The sequence below is a fragment of the Antechinus flavipes genome, chromosome 2 (genome assembly GCF_016432865.1).
Source record: "Antechinus flavipes isolate AdamAnt ecotype Samford, QLD, Australia chromosome 2, AdamAnt_v2, whole genome shotgun sequence".
Classification (NCBI taxonomy): domain Eukaryota; kingdom Metazoa; phylum Chordata; class Mammalia; order Dasyuromorphia; family Dasyuridae; genus Antechinus; species Antechinus flavipes.
Window position 1 is genome coordinate 652,701,238 of NC_067399.1, and position 18,359 is coordinate 652,719,596.

Consider the following 18,359-nt stretch of genomic DNA (forward strand, 5'->3'; position numbering starts at 1 on the left):
AGCACCAGAAATAACAGACAGAAACTGCAGAGAAGCAGATTTCTGCTCAATATATGGTATGGCATCCTAACAAGAAAGTCCTCTCAAAAAGGAATGAAACACCTTTAGAGGGCACGAGTTATTCATCACTGGGGGTCTTCATGACCATTGTGGATGTTGTAAAGGAGATTGCTGCTCAGGTCTGGTGTAGACTGGAATCTCTCTGAAGGTCCATCTGGCTGGAAAGTTTATGTGTCTCACTTGTTAATCAAGGAAACATTTCCCTCTAGTTACACCCTTTGGGTTAACAGTAGTGAGAGGTTGAAAACCAGAAGAAGAAAGTTCACTGAGAACATAATAAAAGAGAACAGGTGGAGAGATTAGGGAGAGTGGCTAGAAAAGACTCAAGGAAGAGAGAAAATATTAACTGTCTTCAAGAACTGGGAATGTCACCATGTAGTAGGGGATATGATTTATTCTGTTTGGGCCCGACAGGTGATTCTAGATAGACAGCAAGGAATAGAAGCTTCAGAGGCAGCATACAGTTTGACCTAAGAAAGGTGTCTAAAAGCTAAATGGGCTAAAGAGGGCCTAGATGACCACCTCTTTGTGGTGTTGGGGAGCAGACAGCTGTTCTGGGAGAGACTAGGCTAGGTGACTTGCTCCCAGGCAGAGAGGGAGGACTTCCTGGAATACTTCTAGGGGCATCTGTAATGGGCTGAGGCTTGCGTTGATGCACTGAGGTCCCAAGCACGTGAGGCTAAATAGTAATTGGACCATACTCTATTAATATAAAAGCTTGGAGAAAGAATGGCCCCTACCCACTCTTTGGGCAAGTCCTAATGTGTTGTATAGGAAATGACAATTTTGGTGGGTGGAGGAGAGGGAGTGGAAAGGGAAGCGGAAGGAGAGACTGCGGGCTGGCGTCTTGTTGTAACTGCTCACATTGCTATTGCGACCCCCCCCCCTTTACCTCCGATCCCCTTTCACCTGCAATCCCCCTTCACCTCTGCTGGCTGGCTTCCTGTCGCAGCTGCCCATATTGCTATTGCAATCCTTCTTCACCTCTACTGAGAATGAAGACTGAAGATTTTCCCCTTAACCTGAATTCCTGATTTCGGCTGATTTTAAATACACGGTCATCACATTTGGCGCCCAAGTGTGGGAACCAAGGACCTTACTTTCACTGAAGGAACTTAGGTAAGTGTAATAGACAAACAGGGAACCTATTTTCTTAAAGACTAAACTAGTAACTTTTTGGCTGAAATGGGACAGATCCTAGGTAAAGATTCTCCATTCCCCACCCCTATTCCCCCCCCCCCCAGCCCCACCCAGGAGTGGCGCTACAGAAAGGATGCTTAAGCTGATAGAAGATCAAGGGCTACTTATAACTTGGGAACAGAAGCTAGACTTCTGGGTACATTAAAACGCATCTCCCCTTGGTTCTTAGAGGAAGAGCAAATCTCTTCACTTAATTGGACATTAATTGGGCAACAGCTCTCTGCATATTACAAGGAAAACGGTCCTCATTCAATTTCCATCGAGGCATTCTATTTATACAATATGATACAGTTGGCCTTAAGATACTGTATAAGTTCTAGAAGAAAAGGAAAAGGCTCTAGGAATAGCCAAATGGGGAAGCCTGAGATAAAGGAGGAAGACAATGAACAGATTAATGACCATATCCCCACAGGGCATGGAGACTTAAGTGAGGCTCAAGGGTGTGATGAATCTGAGGCAGCTTCAGCCCCACCTAAGGAGCAGGTAATTGACTCTCCTCCATCAATTCCACCCTCCGGAATAGAGGGAGGAGGAGTAGTGGGAGGGGGAGAGTGACAGCACCAGCACCTCCCCCCCAGCGTCCAGCCGCTCCTATGACTACATTGCAAAAGGGACTAATTAAGGTCAAAGCGGAAGGGAGAAATGTATTGGAATTTCAACATCACATTTTTCCTGTCATTGAACAGGTCAAGAAAGTAGAAAATATGTTCCTTTTGATGTAGAAATCCTCAAAGACCTGAAAAAGGCTTGCACTCTTTATGGGGCTACATCAGCTTATGTTAAGATGCTATTACAGAATTTGGCTTTTGAAATCTTGACCCCTAATGACTGGAAATCTATAGCAAAGATATGCCTAGAACCTGGACAAAACTACTTGTGGCTTTCTGAATATAGTGAGCTCTGTAGGATACAAGCCCAGCAAAATAGTCAAAGTGGAGTTCATGCTGCAATCACCTGTGACCTGCTAACAGGTGTAGGTTCCTATGCAGACATCGCAGTACAGATTAATTATTCCATAGCAGCATATGAGCAAATTGCTGCTAATGCTATCAAAGCATGGGCTTCTCTCCACAATAAAGACGACAAGGGTGGGGCCTTCACAAAAATAACACAAGGGCCAAATGAACCCTTTGCTGACTTTGTGGGACGTTTGCAAACAGCTATCACAAGAACAAATGAGGAAAATGCAGTAACAGACATTTTGATAAGGCAACTTGCTAAGGAAAATGCTAATGAGGTTTGCAGAAGAATTATATACTAAGACTGCGCAAGGATGCTCCTTTAGAGGAGCTCATAAGATGCTGTACCACAGTGGGCGCAAATGCCTTTTATAGCCAGGCTATGATGCAGACTTCCCAAAATCCAAACATGGGAAGACAGAATCCCTCCTGGCAAGGGACTTCCAGAGAGACTCGTAGATGCTTTCAGTGTGGAAAAGTTGGACATTTGAGAGCTCATTGTAGATATGGAGATAGAATGAGAAGACAGGGTGAGAGAATAAAACCCCAAACCCCATGTCCAAAATGTAACCGAGGCTTTCACTGAGCTTCTGAATGTAGATTGACCCAGGGAAATGAGAAGCAGGGCCCAGCTCCAAGGTCAAAAGATAAGGTAAGGCATGATAGCAACTGAGGTTACACCCAGAGACACTTTAGAAATTCAGGACTCTGATGTCATTAACTAACAGAAAAGCAATCAGGAAAAGCATTGTAAAGTTGGGGAGGTTACAGGCCTTTTAACACAACAGGGCAGCATCCAGTGCAAACAGCTCCACTATCTTTAGATAATCGCCAGGTGATGTGGAGAGATTCAGAAAGTGGTAAATAGAAGGGAATTAGATAGGTTAACTGCTTGGGGAAGAGGGTTTGCTTGTATTTTTACAGGAGAAGGAATCAGATGGGTGCCAATGAGCCGTATTCATCTTGTCCATCTCAGAGAGACGGAGCAAGACCCTTGAAATGAAGGAGAAGACCCAAGAAATATCGGGTGGTTCTGTTGCTGATTGTGTTCCCCATTGAAAGAGCGTGGCAGTTATGGCGTTTGACTCATGGACATAGAAAATTGTTGGACTTCAAAACCCACAGGAATCATTGGATTCTCTGAGACATAAGATTGTTGTAGGACTTGGAAACCCTCAGGAATCATTAGATTCTCTGAGACATAAGACTTGAAAGCCCTCAGGAATCATTGGATTTTCTGAGAAATTAAAAGACTGTTACAGGACTTCAAAATCTGCTGGAATCATTGGATTCCCTAACACATAAAAAGACTTTTGCAGGACTTCAAAAACTTGGGGGGATCACTAGATTCCCTGACATGTGAAGCAATGGACAATAGATTGGTTTTGGACTATCTCTTGGCTGCTGAAGAAGGCGTATGTGTGACTGCTGTTTACATACCTTCCTTCTAGGACTTCTGGCAATTTTTTACAACACAATGTTGATATATATTGTTTGTTATACTGTTACTTGTGTGTACAATTCATGTTTGTTACACCACATCAAGTCTGCACTGACTGAGGGGGGAGTCATCACTAATAGCCTCTGCATTGTTGCTATAACATTGTTGCTGTGTAATACCACCCACGCTGATGGGTTTGTGCATAATAAGACCCTTCAGCCCAGAAACCCGCTAGCAACCCCACTTCCTTTTGGTGCTTTTCATCTCCCTTCCTGAGAAGTCAGGGAGGGCGTGATCACCTCCTTTTTGGTGCTTTCACCTCCTTTCCAGAGGAGTCAGGGATGGCATGACCACCTGTGTTCTAAAACAAAAGAAAGCGGGAGGCAGCCAAGCACTGATGGAAGAACAGGATTTCAAAAAGTAGAAAATGGAAAGGAAGAAGAGTCACAGAATCACTAAATATTAGAGTTGGAAGGGGTCACTGAGTCCACTTTAACCATGAGCAAGAATTTGCACTACAATGTCTCCAACAAGAAGTCAGAAAGCCTCTTCTTGAAGACCCATTGCAATAAAAAATCCACTGCATGTAAGGGCAAATCATCCCCTCTGGGACTGCTCTATATTCGGGGAAGTTCTTTATACTTGAGTAACCTCTGCCTCTAGAAAAAATATAATCATGCTTCTGGGTCTGTCTTCTGGAGACAAACAAAATAAGTCTAATGTCTCTTAGTACTTACATTCCAGCATTTCGATGGCCATGAGACTTCATCAAGGCAGGCATTCCCTCCAATCATGTGGCTCACGGTCCATCCATACCAAGTCACCTTATGTGACCCTCTTCTGCATTTTACTAAAAATTCCTCATGGGGTTCTATTCAACGCACTAGGTTTAAACTTGTGCTTATTACCCTAAATCTTGGCACACAGAATACTCTTGATAAAGGCAATGACTTTGAAGTCACCCTCCACTCTTCGTTCCCATTCACCAACTGTTCATTTCCTAGTAGCTGAAGAGTCCTGTCAAATCTATCATCATGTTTTTTTGTTTTTTTTTTTCATTTGTCCCTTAATTTCTACTCATGCAGCTGTGCTCAGACTCTCAGCAGCTCTTACCTGGACAATTAACAATTATTTCCACCTTCCTCTCCCTGCATCTAGTGCTTCAACCTCTTCAATTCATCCTACAGGAGCCTTACCACTGCCAAATGTTAATGGATTACACTGCCTTCCCACTGGTATCCTTGGTCATACAATCATCCAATGACATTCTCAAGCACGACTGTAATTGTACCACTCCTCATTTGCAGGTGATCACAAGCTGCCTTCAAATGATGCTCAACTTCATCTCTTTGGAGACTGCATTATTCTCTGACTCAAAACTATACATCACTAGCCAAAGAAAGAAAGAGCAACTTCTGTTTGTAAGGTCATTACATACATGCATACATACATATATATATATATATATATATGTATATATGTATATATACATGTGTGTGTATGTGTGTGTGTGTATACTTTCCCCAAAGAAATGCAACCTAAATTCATTCTTTGCCTTTAATTCCAGGCCTGGTTTTCTGTTCATTTGAACTTTCTGCACCAAATAGATAAGTTAATGGACAAGGCTATCTATTGAATTGTACAGTATAATTGATGCAATATTCAGACAATCTTCATCCATTTGGTTTTTCCTGCATACAGTTAGGCCAAATTATCGTGAATAATTCTGAATCCTAGTTAAGGGGCTTTTTAATGTTTCAAAGCTTGATATAGTTAACCCAATGTCAAACAGAACAGAACTGACAGTCCAGGACAGACTTACTACAAGGTCAGAAGATCACAGATATAAAAACATGAGGGTCCCTTAGAGGTTCATAATGATGAACCCACTATACCCCCATTTCATACATCAGGAAACTGAGCCATTGTATTTAGGTGGAAAGAACCATGTACATAAATAAGCAAATACAAATACAAAATAAAAAAGCAGATACAAAATGGGAGAAGACCCAAGATCCTCCTGGCTTGACCCTGTGCCTACCCCTGAGCCCTTCCATATTCCTAGGCATTATCATCTGATTTGCTCCTAACACCTAAGGACTTTGCTTTCAACTCTGTGCCCGAATTCATAGGACTTCCAGACATTCCCAATCTTCCAGAGACCGTGTCATTTATTTCTATGCTCAATGTAGTGCTCGGCACATGAGAAGAGTTTCTTTCTTCCCTTTGAATCCCAGTAGAAGAGTTCAGCAGGGAAGAAGAGAGATTCTGCAAGATAGAGGGGAGGAAAGCAGACCCCTTATATCCCCCCACTCTGCATGGGAAGTCCCAAGGCTCTGATTGCAGCCTTTTCCTCCTCTCTCTATACTATTTTAGGTGATATCAGAGAACTCCCAGAGTCCTCTATCCATCCTTCAGCCTCACGCATTTATCTCAAACACATCATACACAAACTGCTCCTCCCCTTAACCACTTGACTGCTGGCAGAGACTCTCTCCTTCCACTCACCCAGGTTTAAACTTGTGCTTATTACCCTAAACCTTGGTACACAGAATACACTTAATAAAGGCAATGACTTTGAAGTCACCCTCCACTCTCTGTTCCCATTCACCAACTGTTCGTTTCCTATTAGCTAAAGAGTCCTGTCAAATCTACTATCATGTTTGTATTTTTTTAATTTGTCATTTAATTTCTACTCATGCAGCTGAGCTCAGACTCTCAGCAACTCTTACCTGGACAATTAACAATTATTTCCACCTTCCTCTCCCTGCATCTAGCGCTTCAACCTCTCCAATCCATTCTACTAAATTGTTATTCCTAAAATACAAGTCCTAACTATATCAGTCCTGCTAAAAAAGAAAAAAAAAGTTTCTGTACTGCCTCTAGAAGAAAAGTCTCCTCATTCTTTACTGGCGGCTAGAAAGGTTCAGTGGATAGAGGTCTAGACTTGGAATCAAGAAGGCCTGAATTCAAATCCAGTCTCAGACACTTCCTAGCTGAGACTCTGAGCAAGTCAGTTTACTCCCCTCTGTCTGAGTTTCCTCAGCTGTAAAATGTGTATAGAAGAGCATCTCCCTTCCAGGGCTGTTAACTGTAAACACTTTACAAACCTTAAAGTACTTGCATTTATAGATGCAAGTGTTTCTAGGGTGATTACATATTTTTTCCTCATCAAACATGTCTAGTCAAATTAGCCTATCTGCTGCTTCTCATACAACCTTGTCCTCCGAGCCTTTAAGGGACTGTCCAGAATACCTGGAAGGCATCCCCTTCTCATCTCCACCTCAGGAATCACCACCCGCCTCCAAGATGCAGCTCAAGAGCTGCCCCATCTAGGAGGCCTTACTGGACCCTTCCCCATTATTTGTGCCTCCCCATTTTAAAACAGCTTTCCATGTGGTTTGCGTATTTTTTGTATTTCCTTCTCTGTATAGAGTATAAGCTCCTTGGAGAGCAAAGACTGTTCCCCTAGGAGAGACTTAAATGCTTGTGGAACAGCACCGAGTGACTGTGCCAGATGCGCTGACAAAGTCCAGGCATAATATTGCTCTGGGATTCCTCTGAACTATGGGGTCAGCAATCCTGGGAGAACAGGAAATGATGCAAGTTTGGCCTGTCTCTTCCTGAGGACTCTGAGAACCTCTGAGAACCATGCGGGATGCTTTTTCTGGGTTCAAAAGCCCTCTTTCTAAAAAATAAGTAGAAAAGATAAAGGGGCCCAGGAGGAGAGTCTGCGACATCCACAGGCTGGCAAGGATTTGGTTCCTGTGCCCAGAGCAGGAGGCATAGGGAGAGGACGGAGCCAGAACAAGGAAGCCCAGGCAGCAGTACGAGGCGTGCTGGGCTGTGCTCCTCCAGGACAACACGGCTCCGCCTGAACCTGAGGACTGGAGAAGGAAGTAGCAAGGCCAGTTAGGAAGCCAGGAGACAGTAACAGGAGCAGGAAGAACAGATATGACTTGTTTTTGTTCATTTCACTTCTTTCCTATTCTAGCGATTATAATTAAACTTGTGATCCCTCAGAGACAATCATTTTTCCAATACAAATATCAATGTAATTGCTCAAAACAGAAACCAGAAGAATTTGTATTGTAATAACAAAACATATCTATGTCCCATCTCTTGTGAAGAACGGGTCTAACACTGATTCAGTCCAAACAAGGAAACCCTTAAAAACACAATTTAAAGTGAACTTGGAAATCATGAAGGGCCATTTGAAGTACCTATTTTCCAATGAAAATTTAAATGACTGTTTTGATCATTTAATGACAAGCTCTCTTACATAACCTCACTACAGTAAATAAATACTTCTTAAGTATTATTCTGTCCAGGAAACCGTGTCAGCTATGCTAGGTATGTCCATTACAAGGCTGGAATTATACATTCAATGCAGATTTCCCAACTCTTCTATAAAATAATTATTCATGGGGCAGCTAGGTGGCACAGTGGATAGAGCACCAAACCTGAAGTCAGGAGGACCGGAGTTCAAATTTGACCTTAGACACTTAACACTTCCTAATTGTATGACTCTGGGAAAGTCACTTAACCCCAATTGCCTCAGCAATAAAAAAATAAAAAAATAAAATAAAATTATTTTTAAATAAAAAATATATTTAATAAAATATTATTAATAATAATGTATTATTCATGTCTCCCATTTTCTTTAAAAAATTATTTTAAACTACTAAAGTCTCCCACTAAAATCCTACTCCCATACCAAAATATGACTTGCAATTAGTCTTAGTTCTCAAATACTATGTCAATCTCTGGCAAATTTTCCAAAGAGGAAAGGCTTCAAGTTAAGAGTCCATTAATAGACACCATGCCTGCTATTTAAGAGTTAGCCTGAATATTAAAAAATTTATTACCAGAAATTTGGCTACCAAATAATGGGTAAATTGTTGTTTCTTAGCTAAAATGACCCATGAAACAAAACATGTCATGGTTATGACAAAGGTCAAGATATATACCAAATTTAAATAAGTTAAAATGAATTAAATATATTAGGCAAGACAAAATATATAAACTACAACCCGTCCTTTTTCAATGAGCTGTCAGTCCCCACTAACAATAAGATGGCAAAAGGAAATATACAAAAGTAGAGGCAGGGACTGATTCTCTCTCTCTCATATAAAAATACAAATATCACATATGTGTGTAAACATATATATAAATACCAAAAATCATTTAAGCAAACACACAATCCTCTTCAATAACTGAGACACAAGCACTAACAAAGGTTACACTGAGAGAACACAAGCCCATTGGCAAACTCTCCCAGGCAGAAGGCAGCATGCATCAAACACCCTCGTACAACTCCAAAAAGTAGCTGAGGGGAGAATGAGACCCCCAAGGCCAGGCCACAGGGAGGGAGCACTCAGATGACATTCACATGACAACACATGGATGCTCATTGGTTAGGATCATGGAACCTCCATGTCTGGATCCAAAGTTCTGTGCAAGGAACTGGTTCTGGGGCAGTAGAAGATGAAGCTGATGGAGAATGAGGAGACAATGGAGCCATCCCCCCTGTCAGTCACAGTCTCTGCTGCAAGGAAGGGTTAATGGAGAGGCGGAGGCATAAATAGAAATGACTGTGATGTGGAACAACAACAAAGAACACATGAAATGCTGGAGGGGGAAGGGGGGGGAGGGTTCCTAAAATAAACTAGGCAGCAATTACTGACTCCTGCACTTTCTTGTTCTCCTCTGTGACATCGTTCTTAGAATAGAGCACACAAGAATTAAGCGCTCCCATGAGGAAAACAAAAAGGAAGCTGGAAATGAGGACGCTGCTGAGTGAGAGTAAGGTGCTTGTCCCAGTGCCTAGCACACAGTAGGTGCTTAATAAATGGGAGGGAGATAAATGGCACTACCTATATGGCAGGTACAGTGCTAAGTGTTTTAGAAATATTACCTCATTTAATCCCCACAACACAACCCTGAAAAATGGAGCTGTTATCATCTCCATTTTATGGTTGAAGAAATGGAGGCAAACAGAGGTTTTGCCCAGGGTCACCTGGAGAGTAAGTACTAGAGGCTAGATTTGCATTCAGGCTTCTCGATTCTAAGCCCAGCTCTTTCCCCCCAAATCTGACCCTTTTCCTCATAGTCACACAAGCTCACAATCTAGCCGTCATTCTCAACTTCTTGCTTTCTCCTGCATAGCCAATCAATTGCCAAGTACTATTGATTTTACCTTTTTAATCTCCCTCAAATTTGCTCCCTTCTCTCTCCCAACACCTTCACCACCCTGGTCCTGATTCTTAATTACAGAAATAATCTTCTAGTTCATCTCTGAATCTCAAGGCTCTCGAGACCAACTCCCACTCTGCTGACTAACTGGCGATGTCCTAAAGGTGCCTATCACTTTCCCTGCCCCACTTCCAATAAATCTTGGGGCTTTCTATGACGCCCGGGATCTACTGCTTGCCCAGAACTCTCGGCCTCCTGGCTTCCCTGACTTCATGCAGCTCCAGCTAAGTCTCGCCGTCTACAGGAAGCTTTGCTGACAGCCCTGAATGCCGCCACCCTCTGGGCTGATGAGCCCCAGACTGTCCTGTCTCTCTCTGCTTGTGCTTGGCTGCTGCATGTGTCTCCCTCACCGCGAGCTCCCTGAGAGCAAGGGCCACGTCTTGCCTTTCTTTGTGTCCCCAGCGCTTAGCACCATGTAGTAAATGCTGTTGGCTTGATTGATGGTGCAAAAAACAATGCACAATTTGGTGAGAGGTGGAAGCCTAGAGATAATCCTGTCCAATGGTGGACTAAGTACTGATCTGGGGCAGAAGGGTCAGAGGGGAGAGCTGAAGTGTAGTCAAGAGGGACCATCCCCCCAAACCCAGGATTAGAGATGCTTACACTAATACTTCTCATTAAAAAAAGTGAATTAGCAAAGAAGAAAGAACCCAACCACAGAAATTTATCATGGGACTAGGGAAGACCAGCGCTCACCTTCAGAGGACGCTGAAGTAAAAAAATATTTCTTCTACCCCAAAAAGTAATGTGAAATGGCTCCCTGCCCAGAAAGAATTTACAGAAAAACTCAAAAAAAATTTTTTTTTAATTTAAGTGAGACATACTGAGAAAAAAATAAAAAGTCATTCAAGAAAAATAAGAAGATTATGAAAATAAAAGTGGAACCAACCAGAAAAGGAGATACAGTCTCAGAGAAGAAAATAATTCTTTGAAAATTAGAATTGGGCAAGGGGAAACCAATGAAGCTATATAAGAGACCAAGAAATAGCAAAATAGAATATAAAGAGTGAAAAAAATAGACCATAATGTGAAACATAAGAAAAACAATAGATCTAGAGAACAGATCAAGAAGAGAAAATATAAAAATAATTGGACTATCTGAAAACTATAACCAAAAAAAAAAACAAAAAAACCTTGACACAATAATACAAGAAATAATCCAAGAAATTGTCCTGGAGTGATAGAATAGTAGGAGAAAGTAGAAATAGAAAAACAGAATCCATTGATCACCACTTCAAAGAGTTCCTATGTAGAAAATACATAGGAATATTACTGCCAAATTTTGAAACCCCCCAGATCAAAGAGAAAATTTTGCAAGAAATAAGAAAAAAAAACAATTAAAATATGCTGGACCTACAATTAAAATTGTATGGGACTTAGCCACCATAATAAAAGACCTCAGGTTCTGGAATCATATTTATTGGCAACCAAAAGTAGGCACTATGGCTAAAAATATCATATCCAGTAAAATTTTCTATAATATTAAATGAAAAAAAATGGACATTCAACAAACTTGCAGATTTTTAGGACTTTCTTTCAACCAAACCTGAACTCAATGGACAATTTAACATATAAGAGTCAATATCAAAGATCAATTTCAAGGAACTCAACATGGACAAATTGTTTATGTTTTTTACATGGAAATATATACCATATGTTCAAGATTGACATCAGCAACTGGATAGCTCAAAAGAGAGACTGGGGCAGAATTAAGATAAAATACTAATTATGTCATATAAATGAGGTGCAGAGAACGAACAAACATAGAGACATTAGAGGGGAGAGGGGACCCTTTGATTCTGAAAATCTACTCATCAAAAATAGGTTAAATAGGCAACACTACATATACACTATGAAGCATTATAGTACTCTTCAAAATCTATAAAGAAAGAAGGGGGGAGGGATGGATGGAGGAGAAAGCAAAGGGTGAGGGGAGAAAACAAAGGAGGGATCCCAAGAGTGGGGGGGGAGGTGAAATAGTAGCAAAGCAAGTTAAGAAGCAGGATTAAAGCAAAGAGTTAGGGACAAGGACAATATCTCTGTATGTATTGGCATACATACATGTATATATCTATATATGTATACATAAAAGTATCCTTACTTAACTATAGCCTATTTGGCAGAGGTGGGGGGAATGAAAAGAGGAAAAAAGAATAAAGTAAAAGAAACGTATATAGCAAAGAACAAAAGAACAATCTACAAGAAAATGAAGAAAAGACGGACACTCATGAATATAATTTCTTCTATTATTATATCTTTCTTGAATTGGTAATTTATTGTTATATATTTTGAATCCTCCCTGATGTTCTGTAGGGCATGATAATGTATTATTTTGTTACATTATGTTATATTTGCCTTTCTTTGTTGTCTGTCTTTTAAAAATTATTTTCTGTAATAAAATAAAAAATAATTCATCAATAAAAATATATAAAATATTAAAAAATATGAACATAATAAATGTTTTACTCACACATGGGGAAGTTACGTGATGCTATGGATAGACTGATGGATCAAAATTAGGAAGACCAGTTCAAATATAGCCTCAGGTATTTACTAGCTGTGGAATCTAAGTAAGTAATCCTCTGTCTGCCTCAGTTTCCGCATCCATAAAATGGGAATAACATTCCCTGCCTAAATTGTTGTTGTGAACAACAAGCAAGGTAATATTTGTAAAGTGCTTAGTACAATGCTTGGCATAGAGTAAAACTTAACATATGCTTATTCCCTTCCCTCCATGGAACATTACAACCTCAGAAAAAGTAAAATTACAGATAGCATAAAGGGTAAGGGAAAGGGGAACAGTTAGCAGAGACAGTGTTATGCTAATTAAGTGTTATGTTATGTTAATAATGAAAAATGAATGTCCATTAAAAGAGAGGCCCTGGAAATAACCTCAGAATGAAGCTTGGAGACTGTTACCTTGAGTGATCTACATTTTTTAATGCTAATCCAACAAAAACAAAGCATCTGACACGTTGGGAGGACACATGAATTCATTGCGTGGAATGCCCAGGAATAGATCCTCACAGTTTTGAAAGATTCTTTCCATCTTACCCAAAATTTAAGCTTCTTCGAGCATTTGATGTGACATTGATTCTATCTGTTGATGGGCTGGGAATTACATGACGTCCTGGAGACATTTTCTTTACTTCCCATGCCAATGAAGTGGGTCTGCAATTCAAGAAAAAAATTAATGCATTAAAAATGAAAATGTAATATTTTAGCTGCATTTTCATAGGTCAAAATATGACCATAATTTAAACTATCTCTGAAATGCTGTTCAAGTTGCTGTTTGGTGGCAAAGAATTGGAAACTGAAGGGATGCCCATCAATTGGGGAATGGCTAAACAAATTATGCTATGTAAAGCAGAAAGTGCACAACAGTAAACAGAAGAAAACCTACAAAGAAGCAATGATGAACAATTCTGAATACAATATGTAGCATTTATTACATATTTTTTTTTGAAAAAGAAATTCATTGTTCCACGTTTTGAATTGTCTCATATTCTACTGAGCATGTGACAACGTTTTTTCTTTTTCTATTTTTTGTTTTCTATTTTGTATTTAAGTTTTAAATAAATATATTTAAGAAAGAAAAAAATTGTGGTATGTGATTATGATGGAATGCTATTGTACTCTAAGAAATGATGAGCAGGATACTCTCAGAAAAACCCGGAAATACTTCCATGAGCTGACGCAAAATGACATGTACTGTGTACAGAGTAACTGCAAAATGATCAGCTATGAATGATAGTTATTCTCAGTAACACAATGATCTGAGACAACTCTAAAGGACTCATGATGAAAAATGCTATCCAATACCCAAAGAAATGAAGGTGTCTCTGAATACAGCTTGAAGCATACTTTTATAACTTTCTTTATTTTTCTTGAGGTTTTTTTTTTGGGGGGGATGTGGAGCTTTGCCTATGTTTTATTTCACAAATGATTCTTATGGAAAACTGTTTTGCATGACTACACATGTATAACTTGTATCAAATTGCTTGCCTTCTCAATGAAGAAGTAGGGAAAGAGGAAGGGAGAGAATTTGGAACTCAAAGTTTTACTGAGGAAAAATGAAACACTAAAGGGCTCCCAACAAATTCTGCTCAATAGGAAGTTTAGCAGGATACTTCTGAAAAACAGATGTCTAGCCTCATGTTCTAAGGCAGATCTATTCCTGGTAATAGCTAAGAACTAGCATCTAATAGACTGCTTTATGATTTGTGATATGTTTTACACATAGTATCTCCTTTGCCTCTATTACAGCATGCCTAGGGAATCATGACTATAGGAATTAAGAGAATATCTGGCCCTCCACTCTCAATCGGGTAGGCCTTTTCTGACCTGGATTTCTACAAGCCACTCACTATCCTACTCTCGTTTTTACAATTAGTAAAACATCCCATCTGTCAAATAAACGGAAAGGATATTATACTGAAAAGCGTTCCCTCGGCACTGAAGTCTAGATGATACGATACCATATTAGAAGGTTTCCAGAATTTCTAGCTAGAAATTTTCAGAATGCTTACAGGTTCACGTCTTAGATCCAAGTGGGCCATCTTAGAAGAATATGGAGTCAAGTTCAGTTGCAAATCTTCACAACCAAAAATGATATTACTAACTGTGTTAGGCCAGAGTATCATTACCTGCTTTGAGCATCTGCCTTCTCCAATTTTTCTTGAAGCTGTATCCAATCAATTAGTGCTTTAAAATCTCTTACGTAGTTATCCAACATCATCAGTACCTCCTGATTAGGGAAGAAAACATTTCTTATTTGAGAAGAACAAAAATCCAAGGAAGAACCAATTGTTAAATCATACTTCTGGGGAACCAAACTTTTTTTTTGTATTATCCTTTCATGCAGGGTACTAACATATCCTTCCAGAATTTGCCTATTTAGCAGCTATAGGGAATTGGGAATCTTCGGAGGAAGAGTTTAGAGAACATATGGTATCAATGTTGTTCTGTTTTAAAACCTTTCAAAATGATCATTCAAGCTCAACGGATGCAGGCAAAGATCTTATCTGTAGACAATGACCATGGGCAAGTCCAAAGGTATACTTGTTGGGTGCAAGTGAATTCAGTAGGATTTTCAATAATTATGGCTCCTTGAAGGAAAGCACTGATATAGGCCCAATTGCTAATTAACTATTTTTAAATTACAACTTTCTGAAGTAAGATTTGAGAGATTCTAATTATTAAATTACATTACTCTTGATTGAAAATCCCACAGAAGTTAATTTGATCTCTATCCAATTCAGAAAGTATAAACCTGGAGAACTAACTAGACTGGTGAAAACAAAATTGCCAGCTACATTTGAATATAAAATATCCATTAACAATTGTATGTAAACTGGCTATCATGAAAATATGTTTTACAGGACTTCATATGCATAATGAGTACCCAATATCTTGACTAATCAATAGATAGGAAGGAGTGGAAGGAAGGAGAGAGAGAGAGAATTTGGAGCCAAGAGAAAGAGCTCTTCCCTTGGAAGCTGAGGTGTTCCCTACCCAGATTTCCATCTAGGCTTAGAGTGAGTCTCAAATGAGATAAATGATAGAAAGCTCTGGTGAGTCGTGTGTGCGAATCAGAGAGTGTCCTTAAGCTCTCCTCCTCAGTCTCATCCTTTCCCCTTCAAAGTGGACTCTGGGCAGAGCACAATGTCTCTGTGGGCCTCTAGGTTTCTCCACTTGAACTGAAAAGAGGCTGGAGGTCAGGAGACTGCCACATACGTCCTGTGTGATGGTGCCTGTCAACCTGGGAGCTTCGGTTCAAGGCTTAACTGCCATTTACTCTGCCATATACCTTGGCATTCAAGGTGCCCTGTCATGAACAGCTAAAGCCTTTGGCTGAAGTAGCTCAGTCTCTCTATGCACTGACTTAGGGCTAGTCTCAAAAACACTACAGAGCCAAATAAATATAAATGGCATTGCGACATCTTTTATTCAGGAAGCCCTGACTGCTTTTATTTTAGTAAAACAAAAAGTCAAGAGCAGATTTTTTTAAATCTTTATTTTTTCTCATTCAAAAAGCTCTTTCCATCATACCACCATAGGACAGAATATAAGATCTTACAAGTCTCAAAGAGAAAGAAGAAAAACAGAAGCTTAGTTAAAGTATTCAGATTCAGGAAGGAAAAATTGAACCAACAAAATGACTTCCAGTTGAGACCAAGGAAAGGAAGCGAAGCATCACGGAGACCGTGGCCTAATGTGCTGCTGCCAAGCCCTCTCCCAAGGGCACACTGCATCATGACTAAAGAGGAAATGTCTAGGCGAGACTCTGAGTCCCCTCCAACTCTGGGGTTCCACGAGTCTATGCTTTAAAATACAGCCTCTCGGTTGTCAATGAATTTCCAAAAGCAGAAGAAATTTAAAATGAAAGTCTTTGACAGGAATACTTCTGAAATCAGTTTATATAACCCAGAAGACAAGATCCCTGTGCTCTATTGCACACATCTGCCATAACTAATTAAATATAATTAACTGTTATTTCACTTCTAATTCTCTTCTTTAGATAATCTGAAATTACCCTAGTGTGACACCATGTAATGTTCATCTGGCAACAATTATACCTTGGACGCAATACATCCATAGATGGGTGGCAAAGAAAATTTTGGGGAAAAATGATAACAGAACCTTCAACTGAAGTCTCCGCTTCTGTTCCTACAGGAGGAACTGTGTGACTGAACACAAAGAAAATGGCCAGCTGAACTGAAGCGCATAGGATGCTGTAGGTATTTGGGATTTATTCACCATTAAGAGTCATACACACCCATTCTTTGCTATTGGAAAAGGCTCGTTATTCTCATTTCCCAATGGAAAACATCAAGCAGCTATGAGGATTACTGATGCCTTTCAGAAGAGTTTTTAACTGTCTTCCAGCAACCCTGAATTTTCATTATAATTCCATATCAATTTATAGATTGTGAAGTACAGACTCAAGACAAGGAAGGCAATAAATGTATACCAAAATTTTCAAAATTAGTTCTTGTAACAACATTATTTCATATTTAAAGTTATACTTCTCTTAAAACAAAAAAGCATTGTTTTCTTCCTATCAAAGGAATTACCTGCCAATCACAGGTAATAAAAGTCAAGCCCAATCAAGAAAAGAGCAAATTAAGTATTTTAAGTCTTCTCTCAATTTCATGAATACAATTTTTACTCTTTAAATTCATTCCACTTAAATCATTCACATTAGAGATCAGAAAGATTTCATTCAGAATAATATACTAAGGAAGTTTGCTACTGATTTCATTTTTTTGTTGCTAAAAACTGAAGAATGTACAATATAAGCAGTTGCATTTCTGATGCTACAGTTGGCCCACAGAAAGTACACTGATGGCTTAAACAACCTATTTTAAGGAATGTTTAGCTCAACATTATCAGAAGGGATCAGAGCACGACCACGCAGCTGTAATCCGAGTCATGTTTTAGGAACAAGGGAATACAAACAAGACAAGCAGCTGGAGCGGCCCCATACTCACTGATGCACATCTTTCTCCCTAAAGCTATGAAGGCCATTTTGTCAAGCAGGATGAAGCTGAACAAAAGTAGCTCTGAAAGCAACATTACAGGCATCCAGATAACGACATATAGATGTACAGCTAAAATTACCAATTAGTTTACCAATTGGCTGCAACGGATTCGATTGGTTTGTAATTCATTCTAGTTACTGGCGCATACAGCAGGCTGGTTGGCGCCATCCCTTTGTCCTCCTGACACACAATACTGGTGCCCAGACCCTGGGGCCCAGGACATCCCTACGGTAGTACGTGCAGTGAGATATGCCTGATGGTGCCGGAGCAAAGGAGACTTTCATCATGTAGCAAGCAAGGACCCACAAAAGAAAGCCTGCATAGGAGTAGGAGCATACACAATTTTCAGGAAGTTTTTCAGAACTCAGGCCCACTTGGAAAGAAAATGTCCATTACAGTACAGATGCATTCTACTTTAAGTCACACTTCTGAAGGGCCTCTCCCATCCAAATGAGAAGATCAGGTCAAGCAAGACCCATGCCTTTATTAAGGCACTAAGATTTTTAACTGCACAACAGTTTTTAAGTGAAAAACAGTTCTATAATACTATATGCAGGCATTGTATTAAATGTCTTAACAATACATGTAAGTGGGTTACCTGAATTAGGACTTTCCTGCTTGCTAATGGAAACATCTCAATGCAGTGTTTAATTTCATTCCATATTCTAATTTATTTCTAAAATCCCTTATAATTTGACCTGATTAATTTTTTGTGACCAATCAAAAGTTCTATATTTACTGACAAAATGAATGACTTGCCAGAACTATAAAAGATCCAAAGTCATGCAGAAACAATAATATATTCCATTTCCACTATGGACAATCTTGGGATGTTATATTAAGTCGTCTAACAAGAACCAAGTAACAAACAAGAGTGGTTTGCTACTTGATCAAGTATAA

The 18,359-nt window shown here is 39.6% G+C and overlaps 1 protein-coding gene across 1 annotated transcript in view; it reads right to left on the minus strand.

The window, feature by feature from the left end:
• SCAPER (S-phase cyclin A associated protein in the ER) overlaps positions 1–18,359 on the minus strand; it is a 362,563-nt gene that overhangs the window by 298,855 nt on the left and 45,349 nt on the right. The window contains exons 6-7 of the mRNA XM_051982442.1: positions 14,562–14,662; positions 12,970–13,086 (exon numbers count right to left, since the gene is read on the minus strand). Of these exons, the coding sequence (XP_051838402.1) occupies positions 12,970–13,086; positions 14,562–14,662 (218 nt within the window). The remainder of the gene's footprint in view (positions 1–12,969; positions 13,087–14,561; positions 14,663–18,359) is intronic.